Below are 14,684 nucleotides of genomic sequence, written 5' to 3'. Positions count from 1 at the left end.
TGGGTAAGCCTGTTAAGATGGACGACCACACCGCTGATGTCTCTCGAGGCGCTTTCGCCCGAGTATGTGTGGAAATTGATGTTTTACAGCCTCCCATTCAGCAGGTTTGGGTTGGTTGGGGTGATCACACACAGGTTATTGATGTCATTTATGAGAAGATCCCCGCATATTGCATTGACTGCAAGATGCTGGGACATTCAGTTACCGTGTGTTATTCTCACGGGAAGAATCCTAGGCCGTCGAGGCCTAAACCCGTTTTTCAAAAATCTCAAGATCCAGTTCCTCCCAAAGCACAAACACCCCAAGAGGGTGCTGTTCCTGTCTTTAATCCTGGACCACAGCCTCAGCTTCATTTAAATGGCGATGGCCCTAGACGTAGACGGAGGAGGCGGCCTGTGCACAGGGGTCATCCTGCTGGAGCCCCCCCTACAGTTCCTGATGTTCCGCATCAAGTTACTTCCTCAAATGCCTTTGAGGTTTTGTCACCCTGGCATGATGAGGCTCAGCGTTGCGACGCTACTGAGTTGGTTGGTCTTAATCCTGATCTTGGATCCCACTTGGAGGTTGTGGGTGATGGTTTACTTGGAGATGCTCCTTTGGATCAGGCCCCTGTTGTTGATGTTGACCCGATTAGTTTGGGTCTGCCCATTGTTGACGCCTTACCTTCGGGTACGGCTTGTGTGTCTGTTCAGTCTTTGGTTCATCAGTTTGAGGAGGGGGGTTTTGGCACTTCTGTTCAGTGCATGGAGAATCACAGCTGCCATTCGATTCCTTCCATTCCTTCTTCTCCAGATGTTTCCTCTCATCTTGAGGAACTTGTTGCTCAACAGGGGTCTCCTGTTTGTGAGCGGATTGTCGAGCGTATGTCTGCTGATGACCTCGACACGGGGTTTGATCGACATTCTGATTCTGGTGCTCAGGATACTGATATGTCGAACGTGAATAAAAGGAAAAAGGAAGCGTTGGGAGTTTCGTTTAAGCGGCGGCCGGGTGCTTCTGCTCATCGATCTCCATGAATTCCCTCATTTGGAATGTTCGGGGACTTCGGAGTTCGGAGTCCCAACAGCGGCTTCATGCTTATGTGAAGGCGCATCAGATTAAGATTTTGGCCATTTTGGAGCCGATGATCATGTTGGACCAGAGATTCATGACTCGCCGTTTTGGTTTTTCTAGAGTCATTTCGAATCTTTCTGGTAATATTTGGGTTTTTTCATCCGCGGATGTGCAGACTGAGTGTGTTTTCGATCATGCTCAGTTCCTGCACATCAAGGTGTCCGCCTCTTTTTTACCGACTGAGGTGTTTTGTTCATTTGTTTATGCCAGCTGCGGCTACGTTGAGCGCAGAGATCTTTGGTCTTCCCTTCTTCAGGTCAAGCCTGCTCTGGGTCCTTGGCTTGTTGGGGGTGATTTTAATGTAGTCAGAGATGCATCTGAGTCTTTGGGCACCCGTGGTGGTAGGCTTCTACCCATGGAGGAGTTCAATACTTTCATTTTGGATTCTGGTCTGGTTGATGCCGGTTTTGAGGGCTCTTCGTTCACCTGGACGAATAAGACCATTTGGAAGCGGTTGGACAGGGTTATGGTCTCCGTTGATTGGGGTGATCATTTCAGCTCCATTCGTGTTGAACATCTTCCCCGTACTTTCTCTGACCACTGTCCGCTTTTGGTCACCGCTCCGGTTTTTGCCCGTGGGCCGAGCTCGTTTCGCTTCCAGCGTATGTGGCTTCGGCATCATGGTTTTTTGCAGACTGTTCGGCTTAATTGGTTTCTGCCTTGTAGTTTGAGTGGTATGCCTCGCCTTTTTGCTAAGCTTAAGCGCCTCAAACATCACCTCAAGTGGTGGAATCAGGATGTTTTTGGGAACCTTTTCGATAAAATCATTGAGGCTGAGAGGGCTGTTCGGTCCGCTGAGGTTGTCTGTGAGGCTGATCCTTCTGAGTTGAATTGGACTTCTCTGTCTGATCGCAATGAGGATCTGGCCCGTGTCACCGCCATGGAGGCGGATTTTTGGAGACAGAAAGCTGCTTGCCACTGGTTAGAGGATGGTGAGAGGAACACCAAACTCTTTCACAACATGGTGAAGAAGAAAAGGGTGGCGAATAAGATTTTCCGCATCTGGGATAATGGGGTATGCCTGACGTCTCCTGAGTTGATTCAGCAGTCGGGAGCCTCGTTTTTCCAGCATTTGCTTACTGGTGACCCCTCTGCGCTTGCGAGTCCTGATTTTTCGGGCTTCCCCTCCGTTATCTCTGCTGTGGAGAATGAGGGTATTGTTGCGACCCCTTCTTTGGAGGAGGTTCGTGCGACCGTCTTCTCCATACATCCTGATAGTGTGGCTGGGCCTGATGGCTTCTCCTCGGCGTTCTTTCAGCATTGTTGGGAGATTGTTCATCAGGATGTTTTTGATGCTGTCCTGGATTTTTTCAGGGGTTCTCCCCTCCCCCAGGGTTTTACCGCCACCACAATCACTCTGATCCCCAAAGTCGCGGGTGCTCATGCTTGGTCGGACTTCCGTCCGATTAGTCTGTGCAATGTCACTAATAAGATCATCTCTAAGCTGTTGTACTCTCGGCTGAGGGTTGTGGCGGAGAGACTTATTTCACCGAATCAGAGTGGCTTCGTTCCGGGTCGGATGATCTCCGATAATATTCTCCTAGCCCAGGAGCTCACTCACAGTCTCACTCTCCCCACTCGTGGCGGTAATGTTATCCTGAAGTTGGATATGGCCAAGGCCTATGACAGGGTCCAGTGGCCTTTCCTCTTCGAGGTTTTGAGACACTTTGGTTTCTCGGAGCGGGTTGTGGAGATGGTCTCGGCTTGCATATCTCATTGTCATTTCTCCGTGAACATCAATGGCTCTCTCTCGGGGTTCTTTGGTTCCACTAGAGGCCTCAGACAGGGCGATCCCTTGTCCCCCATGCTTTTCATTTTGGGGGCGGAGTACCTATCGCGCGGCCTTGACCGCCTCTACCTGCAGCATCCTGAGCTCAGGTACCGCTCTGGTTGTGATATCCTGATTTCCCATCTGGCTTATGCTGATGATGTCATTATTTTCGCCAATGGTGGGTCTCGTAGTTTGCGGCGCCTTATGGGTTTACTGCATCATTATGAGAATTGTTCGGGTCAGCTGGTGAACGCTGTCAAAAGTTCTGTTATCTTGCCTCCGAGGTGCTCTGAGCGACTTCGCTCTCGGATTTTGCGCATCACCAGGTTTGCGGAGGGTCATTTGCCCCTCAAGTACCTCGGAGTCCCCTTGTTTAGGGGTAACCGAGTATGTTCCCTTTTTGAGCACCTCCTACAATCTGTTCGTAGGAAGTTAGAGGGTTGGGAGATCCGGACGCTCTCTCCGGGTAGCCGCATAACCCTTATCCGCAGTGTGCTCCTCTCCATGCCGATTTATCTGTTTCAGGTGGTACAGCCACCGCTTGCTGTCATGGAGAAGCTTGAGCTGGTTTTCAACGCTTTTCTCTGGGGGTCGCGGACACTGGAGAAGAAATGGCACTGGGCCAAGTGGTCTCGAGCCTGTCTCCCAGTGATGGAGGGTGGTCTTGGCTTCCGCAGATTGAAAGATCTGGTGGATAGCTTTTCTATTAAGTTGTGGTTCCGGTTTCGGCAGGGCTCCTCTCTCTGGGCGAGATTCCTTTTACGGAAGTATTGCCAGATGGATGCTCCTGCCTCTGTTCTCCCTCGTGGTTTAATATCCCCCACCTGGCGTCGTCTCCTACGGATCAGACCTCGCGCCGAGCCCGGCATTCGCTGGCGCATTGGCCTTGGAGACGTGTCCTTTTGGGATGACATATGGTTTGGGGATACTGCTCTGTCCAGCCAGTGTGAGGTCCGTGGGGGCCGTGATGTTCGGGTTTTTCACTTTTTGTCTGAGGGGGCTTGGGATTTCGATCTTCTTTGTGCTGTGGTGGCCCCTTCTGTTGCTGAGGCGATTACTTTGACCCCGATTGCCTTTGGCGAGCCTGATTTGGCGCTTTGGATTCACAGTTCTGACGGTGCTTTTTCGATTAGGTCTGCTTGGGAGCTTGTCCGATTGAGAGACCCTGTTTCTGATATCTTGACTCCTTGTTGGGGCCGTTGGTTGAGGCCCACGATGTCTTTTTTTCTTTGGAGATTTTGGCATCAGTGGCTCCCGTTGGATGATATGCTCCAACGTCGTGGCTTTGAGTTGGCTTCTCGATGCCAGTGTTGTGATATGTCGGAGACATTTACACATGTCTTCATTGATGGCCCGATAGCCCGTTATGTCTGGCATTTCTTTGGGGCCATATTTCGTGTCCGGATCCCCTGCACAGGGGATCTCAGGTTGTTCCTTAGCGCTTGGAAGAGAAATCTTCATTGGGCACCTGGGGGCCACGTCAAGGAGTTTCTGCCCTTCATTGTTTTGTGGTTTCTCTGGATGGCTCGTAATGATGCGAAGCACCGTCAGTTGCGTATTTCTGGGGAGACTGTGAAGTCTCAGATTTTGTCTTATCTGCGTCTTGCCCATGCTGCTTTCATTGTTAAGCCCAAGCACTGGCTTGGTGCCTTTGAGGCGGCGAGATCGCTGGGAATTTTTGTTGCCTTTCAGCGGACCCATAGGTTAGCGATTGTCCGGTGGCTCTGTCCACCACCTGGGTGCTTTAAGCTGAATGTTGATGGGAGTTCGAGGGGCAATCCTGGGGAGTCGTCTGTCGGTGGTGTTGTGCGTGATTCTTCTGGCAGGGTGGTGCTCTCCTTCAGCGAGTTTATCGGAGTCGGGACCAATGTCCGGGCGGAGCTTTGGGCGGTTTGGAGGGGCCTTCTTATCTGTTCCGATCTCGGTCTTTTTCCCCTTTGGGTTGAGACCGATTCTCAGATTTCTCTTCAGATCCTGCGTTCTCGTCGGTGTCATTGGGACCTTCATCATACAGTCACTCGGATTCTGTTTCTTTTGAGGGGGCGGGCGGTTCATTTTTCACATATTTTTCGGGAGGGAAATTCGGTGGCGGATGCGTTGGCGGCGAGGGCTCATACCATTAGGGTTTATACCTTAGAGTTAGGTCCTTCACTACCCAGACACATATCCATACTGACCCGCTCGGATATCTCCGGGCTTCCCTACCTTAGATACAGATGTTCTTAGCTATTTGCAGCCCCTTCCTTTATTTGGATCTATTTCTATATATATATATATATTTATATATATCTATATGTATTTTTTCCTTTGCAGGTACTGTCTCTTTGGAGTGCTTTGTTTCTTTGGATCTGGGTGGACTCTCGCACCTTCTCCATTGGTGCTTTTATTTGGACCACCCTGTTCTCTGGCGGTCGCTCTCTGCAGGCTTCTCCTTGGCCGCCGCTTTCTATATTTTGTGTTCTCTTGCCGGGTTTTATGGTGGCTTTGGATGATCTCTCTCAGTGGTTTCTCTGGCCCAGAGCTCCATTCATGTCGGGATTTATATGTTCTCTGCTTTTGCTACGTGCATTGGTGGCTCTCCATGTTATCTCTTGGCTACCTCTTATATCAACGTTCCAGTCACGCTTGGATTTATGACGTTATGAGCTCCATACGTTTTCACCTTCTTCTGGGGATTTGAAGTTTCTCTTACTTCAGCTGGATTGCGACCGATCTCGGACTAGGACGTCATTTTCATGTTGGACTTACAGCGACAGACGGCTCAGAGATGGGTACAATTGGTTGTCTTTTGCACCTACATCTGAGTCGGATCTTTACAGTTTAGACATGTTTCGATTTGTTTTGATGTATTTAGCGCTGCTCTTATATGTTCATTTTTATTATGCGCTTTTCCTAGGGATTAGATTTTGGCACGTGTATTTGCCACCCTAGGTTTTATGTCTTTATGTTTTATGTGTTGTCAAACTCGCTTTTAGAGAGGTCTTGGTATACATCCCCTCTCTTTAGGCCTTATCTTGTATTTCTTTTGTGTTTATATATACAGGTAGGGGTCCGCCTAACCCCCCCGCTTTCGGCGGTGTTTTACTTAAAAAAAAAAAAAAAAAAAAAAAAAAACCCTAAACCCTAAACCCTAAACCCTAAACCCTAAACCCTAAACCCCTAACCCCTAACCCCTAACCCCTAACCCCTAACCCCTAAACCCTAAACCCTAAACCCTAAACCCTAACCCCTAACCCCTAAACCCTAAACCCTAAACCCTAAACCCCTAAACCCTAAACCCCTAACCCCAAACCCTAAACCCTAAACCCTAAACCCCAAACCCCAAACCCCAAACCCCAAACCCCTAACCCCTAAACCCTAAACCCTAACCAAACCAGCGAAAATGCTCTCTTCCAAAAAAAACCCCAAATTCACCCCAAAAATCGCCCTACAATGACCCTACCCTCGTCGCCGCCGCCGCCGCCGGTTCACGGCCGGTTCACTTTACCATCGGAACCGCCTCTCTTGGGCGACCATCATATCAAAAAATCAGCTCAATCGGAGTTCGGTAGCACCTCCAAATCGCAGATCGAATTTACGCCGCTACAGTGCTCTTCTTCGTCGCCGGCCACCGCGGCTCCTTCCGGTGCCGGACCTACTCAGGCAGACTCGCCTCAACTCTCTCGTCACTTTCCGACACCTGCGCGACCAGACAACTCAGCCGTTCAGGTGCCATCTCCGGTTGAAGTTACGGTAGCACTGTTCACCGAGGAGGCTACTGGTTTTTCCCAGATTCCGGCCACCTCCGGCAATGTTTGTTCAATCCAGACCCCGATCTATGATCCTATGGTCCAGACGATTCCAACCATCCATGAATCGGTCCGAACGCCGTTCATTCCCGCCGGGAATTTTAGATCTAAAATTCCGGCTGAAATCGTACCTTCTCCGTCAATTTCATCGTCGATTTCTAGCCCGAATCCGGCGTCTTTTGTCAATTCCTCTTCAGCGTCTGATCGTCTAGTCATGGGCAATTGTGTAACACCTTCAATTTCGGAAAAACCGCCGGTGATCGGAAATCCCCAAATTCCGGTTTTTCCTCAATTTTCGACCACTGTTTCAGTTGATTTCCCCTCTCTGCCGCCCGGTTCTGCCGTGTTTGGGTCCGGTTCCTTGCTCCCTGGGGCGTCACCGTTCACTGCTGGTTCATCGGTCGGAAAGTCAACGGGAAAGTCAACGGTCAACCATCATCAGTCAACTCTGCGGAATCGGCGTTTGAACTCAGTCAATACAGGTAATTTTGTGGGCTCTACTCGCACGATTGCACCTGTTACTCCTTCTCTGTCATTTCGTGATATTTTGGCCCCGTCGTCCTCTCGGACGACCAAGAACAGTTTCGAGGATGTTCTTGGGTCAATGGATGAGATGCCCGCACCGTCCTTTAGGGACGGTAAACCGGGCATTCGCTTTTCGGATGAGGTCATCTCATCTTTATCTGCACCATTTAAGTTTGCTTTGGTCGGTAAGATTTCTGGCAACCGATCGATTGTGCCCAATCATGCTATTTCTGCGGCTTTTGCCAATTTCGGGTTTGCGCGACCATATACCTTGAAATTCTTGCCACGGGGATTTCTGGTGATTGTTCTCTCTTGTGAGGAGGACTATGCCCGTCTCTGGACTAGGGGCAGTCTGTTTATTGGTCCACTGGGTATCAGACTCTCCAAGTGGACCCCGGAGTTCAATTTCCAGGCGGAGTCTCCTCTAGCCCCGGTTTGGGTCCGACTTCTGGAGTTACCGCTCCATCTTTATGACAAGAAGAGCCTTTGCGCTCTTGCTAAGCTTTTGGGCAATCCCATTAAAATTGATGATCACACAGCAGATGGCACTCGGGGGTCCTTTGCCCGCATTTGTGTTGAGATCAATGTCTTGGAGCCCCCTGTCCAGTCCATCTGGGTGTCATGGGGGGCTCACCTACAGGAGATTGAGGTAGTTTATGAGAAGATTCCAGCATATTGTACTGATTGCAAGATGCTGGGACATGCTACCAGTGTGTGTTATTCGCATGGGAAGAATCCCCGCCCAGTCCGGACTAGACCTGCTGGTCCTGTTCCCCCGCTTCAGGTTGATACTGTGGGCATGACACACCAGGAGGGTGTGGCACCTAATGTTGCTCAGGGTCCTCAGGACCAGAATCCTGATCAGTTCGTTGGCCCTAAGCGCAGGAGACGGAGGCGGGCTGCGCCTCGTGTTCCTCATGTGAGGGCACCTCCTGCTGCGCATGTTGTCCCGGTGGGTACCTCGAACGCTTTTGATGTCTTGTCGCCTTGGCAGGCGGAGGCGGAGCGAGGTAGTGATTCCAAGGTAGTTGGTGACAGTCCTGATGATGTTCTTCCTTTTGGGGATGAGGGTGTTGGTTGTCATGGAGAGGCGCCCTTGGCGCCGAGTTCTCCTGTGGGTGTTGGTTTTGATCATTCGGGTACTTCCATTGTTGAGGTGCTCCCTTCGAGATCAGTTGGTGTGCCTGCTCAGTCTTATGGTCAGGTTCTGGAGGAGGATGAGTCTATCCCTTTTGAGGATTGTATGGATGAGTTGGGATCTTCAAAAGATGGGGTGGCTGTGTTGTTTGGTGATTCCGTTCTGTGCTTGGAAAATCACAGTAGCCATTCTATTCCTTCCCTCCCTGGTTCTCCGGAGGTTTCTTCCATGGTGGAGGAATTGTTTGTTAGACAGGGGCCCCCTGTTTGTGAGTTGGTTGCCAGACAGGTGTCTGAGGAGGATCCTGATTCGGGGTTCGATAGACACTCTGCGTCTGCTGTTCCGGACATTGGTATGTCTGATGTGAAGAAGAGGAAGCAGGACGATCTTGAGGATTCGTCCAAGAGGCGGCAGGGTGATCCTGATGCCCACCCTTTATGAATTGCATGATCTGGAATATCCGGGGACTTCGGGGTTCGGAGTCCCAGCAGAGGCTGCATGCCTTTGTGAAGGAGAAACAGGTTAAGGTTTTGGCTGTTTTGGAGCCGATGATCGATTTAGATCAGAGATTCATGACTCGTCGTCTTGGTTTTTCTCGAGTCATTTCGAATCTTTCTGGTCACATTTGGGTGTTTTTTGCTGCTGATGTGCAGGCTGAGTGTGTCCTTGATCATGCTCAGTTCCTTCACATTAAGGTTTCTGCCCCTTTTTTACCCACATCTGTTTTTTGTTCTTTTGTTTATGCCAGATGTGATTATATTGAGCGTCGGGACCTCTGGTCTTCCCTGCTTCACGTCAAGCCTGTTCTGGGTCCTTGGCTGGTTGGTGGGGATTTCAATGTTGTTCGTGATGCGTCTGAGTGTTTGGGCACCCGTGGTGGTAGGTTGCTACCCATGGAGGAGTTCAACACTTTCATTATGGATTCTGGTTTGATTGATGCTGGTTTTGAGGGGTCTTCGTTCACTTGGACGAATAAGACCGTTTGGAAGCGGTTGGACAGGGTTATGGTTTCTGTTGATTGGGGTGATCATTTCAGCTCCATTCGAGTTGAACATCTCCCCCGTACTGTTTCTGACCACTGTCCGCTTTTGGTTACCGCTCCGGTTTTTGCCCGTGGGCCGAGCTCGTTTCGCTTCCAGCGTATGTGGCTTCGGCATCATGGTTTTTTGCAGACTGTCAGGCTTAATTGGAATTTGCCTTGCAGTCTGATTGGTATGTCGCGTCTTTTTGTTAAGTTGAAGCGTCTTAAGAATCACCTCAAGTGGTGGAATCGGGATGTTTTTGGTAGCATCTTTGATAAAATCACCGAGGCTGAGAGCGCAGTTCGTTCCGCTGAGCTTGCTTGTGAGGCCGATCCTTCTGATTCGAATTGGACTGCCCTGTCCGATCGTAATGCGGATCTGGCCCGTGTCACCGCCATGGAGGCGGATTTTTGGAAACAAAAAGCTGCATGCAACTGGCTAGAGGATGGTGAGCGGAACACCAAACTCTTTCATAACATGGTTAAGAAGAAGCGTGTGGCTAATAAGATTTTCCGCATATGGGATGATGGGGTTTGCCTGACGTCTCCTGAGATGATTCAGCGGTCGGGTGCTTCATTTTTTCAGCACTTACTCACTGGGGATCCCTTTGTGCTTGATTGTCCTGATTTTTCGGGGTTTCCTTCGGTGATTTCTGATGAGGAGAATTATGGGATTACTGCTACCCCCTCCCTTGAGGAGGTGCGTGCGACTGTTTTCTCCATTTCTCCTGACAGTGTGGCAGGCCCTGATGGCTTCTCTTCGGCGTTTTTCCAGCATTGCTGGGAGATCGTTCATCAGGATGTGTTGGATGCGGTTTTGGATTTTTTCCGAGGCTCTCCCCTGCCCCAGAGCTTTACTGCCACCACGATTACTTTGATCCCAAAAGTCGAGGGTGCTCGGGCTTGGTCGGATTTCCGTCCGATCAGCCTGTGTAATGTCACGAACAAAATCATTTCTAAGTTGTTGTACTCTCGTTTGCGGGCTGTGGCGGAGAGACTCATTTCTTTGAATCAGAGTGGTTTTGTTCCGGGACGGATGATTTCTGATAACATCCTCCTTGCTCAGGAGCTCACTCATAGTCTCACTCTTCCCACTCGTGGTGGTAATGTTATTTTGAAGTTGGATATGGCTAAGGCCTATGATCGGGTCCAATGGCCTTTCCTTTTTGCTGTTTTGCGCCATTTTGGTTTCTCTGAGCAGGTTGTGGCGTTGGTCTCGGCCTGTATTTCTCATTGTCATTTCTCCGTTAATATCAATGGTTCTCTTTCGGGGTTCTTCGGTTCTACCAGGGGCCTCAGGCAGGGAGACCCATTGTCCCCCCTTCTCTTCATCTTAGGGGCGGAGTATCTTTCGCGTGGCCTTGACAGACTCTACTTGCGTCATCCTGCTTTCAGGTACCGTTCTAGTTGTGATCTTTTGATTTCCCATCTGGCCTATGCTGATGATATCATTATTTTTGCCAATGGTGGGTCTCGTGGGATGCAGCGTCTTTTAGATTTTCTGCATCACTATGAGAACTGTTCGGGACAGCTGGTGAATGCTGTCAAGAGTTCCCTGATTCTTCCTCCGCGATGCTCTGAGCGCCTTCGCTCTAGACTTTTGCGTATCACTGGCTTTGCGGAGGGGCATCTGCCGATCAAGTACCTAGGAGTTCCCTTATTTCGAGGAAATAGGACGTGTTCTCATTTTGAGCCCCTCTTACAGTCTGTTAGGAGGCGGCTGGAGGGTTGGGAGATTCGTACTCTTTCTCCGGGGAGCCGCATGACCCTCATTCGTAGCGTGCTCCTCTCGATGCCCATATATTTGTTTCAGGTTGTTCAGCCTCCGTTGGCTGTCATGGAGAAACTTGAGAGAGCCTTTAATGCCTTTCTTTGGGGGTCTAGGCCCTTGGAGAAGAAATGGCATTGGGCTCGTTGGTCTCGGGCTTGCCTCCCCGTGGAAGAGGGGGGTCTTGGCTTCCGCAGATTGAAAGATCTCGTGGATAGCTTCTCCATAAAACTGTGGTTTCGGTTCAGGCAGGGATCTTCCCTCTGGGCCAAATTTTTGATGAGGAAATATTGCCTCTTGGCGCACCCAGCTTGTGTCTCTTCTCGTGGTTTTATCTCTCCCACTTGGCGGCGTTTGCTCCAGATCAGGCCTCGTGCGGAGAGTGGTATTCGCTGGCGTGTCGGCCATGGAGATCTTTCATTTTGGGATGATTGTTGGTTCAGGGATGTTCCCCTGTCCAGTCAGACTGAGGTCTGTGGAGATCGTGGTGCCCGGGTTTCCCATTTTCTTTCGGAGGGAACCTGGGATTTTGACCTCCTTTGTTCAGTAGTTGCTCCTTCTTTTGCGGAGCAGATTGTGTTGGTCCCGATTCTCTTGGGAGAGTTGGATTCGGCTCGATGGATTCATAGTTCCGATGGTGCTTTTTCTGTGAAGTCCGCTTGGGAGTTGATCCGTTTGCGCGCCCCGATCTCTGGCATTAATCGCCCCTGTTGGGGTAGCTGGTTGAGGCCTACGATGTCATTCTTTCTTTGGAGATTTTGGCATCAGTGGCTCCCAGTTGATGAGGTGCTTCAGCGCCGTGGCTTTGCGTTAGCGTCTCGTTGTCAGTGTTGTGATATGTCTGAGACATTCACGCATGTGTTTATTCGCAGCCCGGTGGCTCGCCCTGTTTGGCATTTTTTTGGTGCTGTCTTTGGGGTTCGTATCCCTGACACTGAGGATTTCAGGTTATTCCTTAGTGCGTGGAAGAGGGATCTGGTCTGGGCTCCAGGGGGCCATGTGAGGGAGTTTCTCCCTTTCATTATTTTGTGGTTTCTCTGGACGGCTCGGAATGATGCGAAGCACCGCTTGCTCTCCATTTCTGGAGAGACGGTGAAGTTCCAGATCTTGTCTTACCTGCGCCTCGCCCATTCTGCGCGTACTGTCAAACCCAAGCATTGGGTGGGTTATTTCCAGGTGGCGCGTTCGCTAGGGATTTCGGTTTGCTTTCACAGATATCATCGGACGGCGATTGTTCGTTGGCTTCGGCCGCCGTTCGGTTGTTTTAAGCTTAATGTGGATGGGAGTTCGAGAGGGAATCCTGGGGATTCTTCGGTTGGTGGCGTCGTTCGTGATCATTCTGGGCGGGTCTTGCTTTCGTTCAGTGAGTTCATTGGAGCTGGGTCTACTATCCGGGCGGAACTCTGGGCGGTCTGGAGGGGTCTTATCCTTTGTTCTGATCTTTCTCTTTTCCCTCTTTGGATTGAGGTTGATTCCCAGATTTCTATTCAGATCCTCCGATCTCGTCAGTGTTGTTGGGGGTTGGATCACATTATGTCTAGGATTTTGGTTCTCTTGAGGGGGCGTATGGTTCATATCTCGCACATATACAGGGAGGGTAATTCGGTGGCGGATGCTTTGGCGGCTAGGGCTCATGACCTTAGGCAGTTTACCTTAGAGTTAGGTCCTTCCTTACCCAGACACATCTCCATCCTTGCCCGTTCTGATCATTCAGGGCTTCCATACCTCAGATCCAGATATTCTTAGCCATTTGTAGCCCCTTCTTCCTTTTGGCTCTCTTTCTTTATCTATATATATGTATATTTTTTTCTTGCAGGTCTTTTGTGCTTGGAGTTTGTTTTTTATATCACATTTGAGCGGTGCAAGTTGGCCCAGACACTTGCACTCTTCATATTTTGTTCCTTTGGATTTGGGTGGGTCCCAGCACTTTCTCCGTCGGTGCTTTTCTTTGGACCATTCCTGTTATCCGGCTGGCGCTCACTGCAGACTTCTACTTGACCGCCGCTTTCTTACTTTTATGCTCTCTTGTCGATTGTTATGGTGGCTCTGGATGATATATTTCGGTGGTCTCTTTAGCCCGGAGCCTCATTCATCTCGGGAGTTATATGGTTTCTACTTCTGCTCCGTGCATTGGTGGCTCTGGACGTTCACTATTGGTTGCCTCTTATTTCAGAGTTACAGTCATGCTTGGATTTCTGATTTTATGAGCTCCGTCAGTTGTCCCCCTCTCCTTGGGTCTTTGAGATTTTCTGACTTGAGCTGGATTACGGTCCTCCTTTTGTGTTTCGACCATTTTTGCACAGTATCTTTCCAGCTGCATATTATTTTGACGGCCAGATCGTGTATAGCTGCCCGTTCTTAGGTTAGGATGTACTTTTCAGATTGGCATTACATCGACAGACGGCTCAGAGATGGGTACCATCGATGGTCTTTTGCACCTACTTCTGAGCTGGATCACTACTGTTTAGATATGTTTCGCTTTGTTTTCATATATTTAGCGCTGATCATTTGTGTTTATTTGTATTATGCATTTTACTTAGGGATTAGTTTTTGGCTTGTGTATTTGCCACCCTAGGTTTCTGTTTTTCTATTTGTATGACTAGCCTTTTGAGAGGTGTTGATTTTATCCTCCTCTCTTTGGGTTTTATCTTGTATTTTGTGTTTGATGATATATACAGGTAGGGGTCTGCCTAACCCCCCCGCTTCCGGCGGTGTTTATTATTAAAAAAAAAAAAAAAAAAAAAAAAAAAAAAAAAAAAAAAAAAAAAACCCTAAACCCTAAACCCAAAAAAAAAAAAAAAAAACCCTAAACCCTAAACCCTAAACCCTAAACCCTAAAACCCAAAACCCTAAACCCAAAACCCTAAACCCTAAACCCTAAACCCTAAACCCTAAACCCAAAACCCAAAACCCAAAACCCAAAACCCAAAACCCTAAACCCTAAACCCTAAACCCAAACCAAAAAAACCATTCGCCCCCAAAAATTTTCTCTGAAAAAACCACACAGTGAAGGTGCGAAAAAACACACTAAACAGTCACTATTCACGCCCTAGCCACGCCATGCCGCCGCGGCCGGATCCCGGCCGGCCAACCACCCCATCTGAACCGCCTCATCACGGCGACCAACATATCAAAAATTCAGACCATTCCATGCCCGATTGCCCCTCCATTTTCCCGATTGAAATCTCGGCCGTTTCTTCACCACCTTCGCCGCCGGTCACCGTCGCTCCTCTTGGTGCCGGCGACCATCCATTAGACTCGCCTCAACCTCCCCGTCAGTTTCCCATACCTGCGCGAACTGATAACCCCGCCGTTCCGTCTCATTTTCCGATTGAAGTCTCGCCGTTACTGTTCACTGCACAGGCGAGTGGTTTTTCTCCGATTCCGGCTGATTCCGGCAACCTTTGTGAAAAAGGGCTCCCGATCTGGAATGCCCACTCTGAGACGAAGCTATTGCCACCGGAATCGGGCCCAATGGTGTTCTCCTCCGCCGTCAATTTCAGATCTACGGTTGGTGGTTCTGTCGCGCCGTTCACGTCACATTCTTCATCAAATTCCGG

At 49.7% G+C, this 14,684-nt stretch overlaps 1 protein-coding gene across 1 annotated transcript; it reads left to right on the top strand.

The window, feature by feature from the left end:
• The first annotated feature begins 1,012 nt into the window (after positions 1–1,012).
• Positions 1,013–5,521, top strand: LOC142533480 (uncharacterized). Its single transcript, XM_075640276.1, has 5 exons — positions 1,013–1,131; positions 1,324–1,507; positions 1,748–1,912; positions 2,018–5,008; positions 5,198–5,521. Exons 1-5 carry the CDS (start codon positions 1,013–1,015, stop codon positions 5,519–5,521), a joined length of 3,783 nt encoding a protein of 1,260 aa, XP_075496391.1.
• The last annotated feature ends 9,163 nt before the right edge of the window (positions 5,522–14,684 follow it).

This window comes from Primulina tabacum, chromosome 18, assembly GCF_025594145.1.
Source record: "Primulina tabacum isolate GXHZ01 chromosome 18, ASM2559414v2, whole genome shotgun sequence".
Lineage (NCBI taxonomy): Eukaryota > Viridiplantae > Streptophyta > Magnoliopsida > Lamiales > Gesneriaceae > Primulina > Primulina tabacum.
This window is presented reverse-complemented; position numbering and strand designations above follow the sequence as displayed.

Bases quoted from the DNA above. Each gene is read 5' to 3' on its own strand.
- LOC142533480 (XM_075640276.1), top strand. From the start codon at position 1,013: ATGAATTCCCTCATTTGGAATGTTCGGGGACTTCGGAGTTCGGAGTCC. The intron at 1,508-1,747 runs GTTGATGCCGGT...GGTTTTTTGCAG, and splicing joins TCATTTTGGATTCTGGTCTG to ACTGTTCGGCTTAATTGGTT. The intron at 1,913-2,017 runs GTTGTCTGTGAG...TTTTGGAGACAG, and splicing joins GGGCTGTTCGGTCCGCTGAG to AAAGCTGCTTGCCACTGGTT.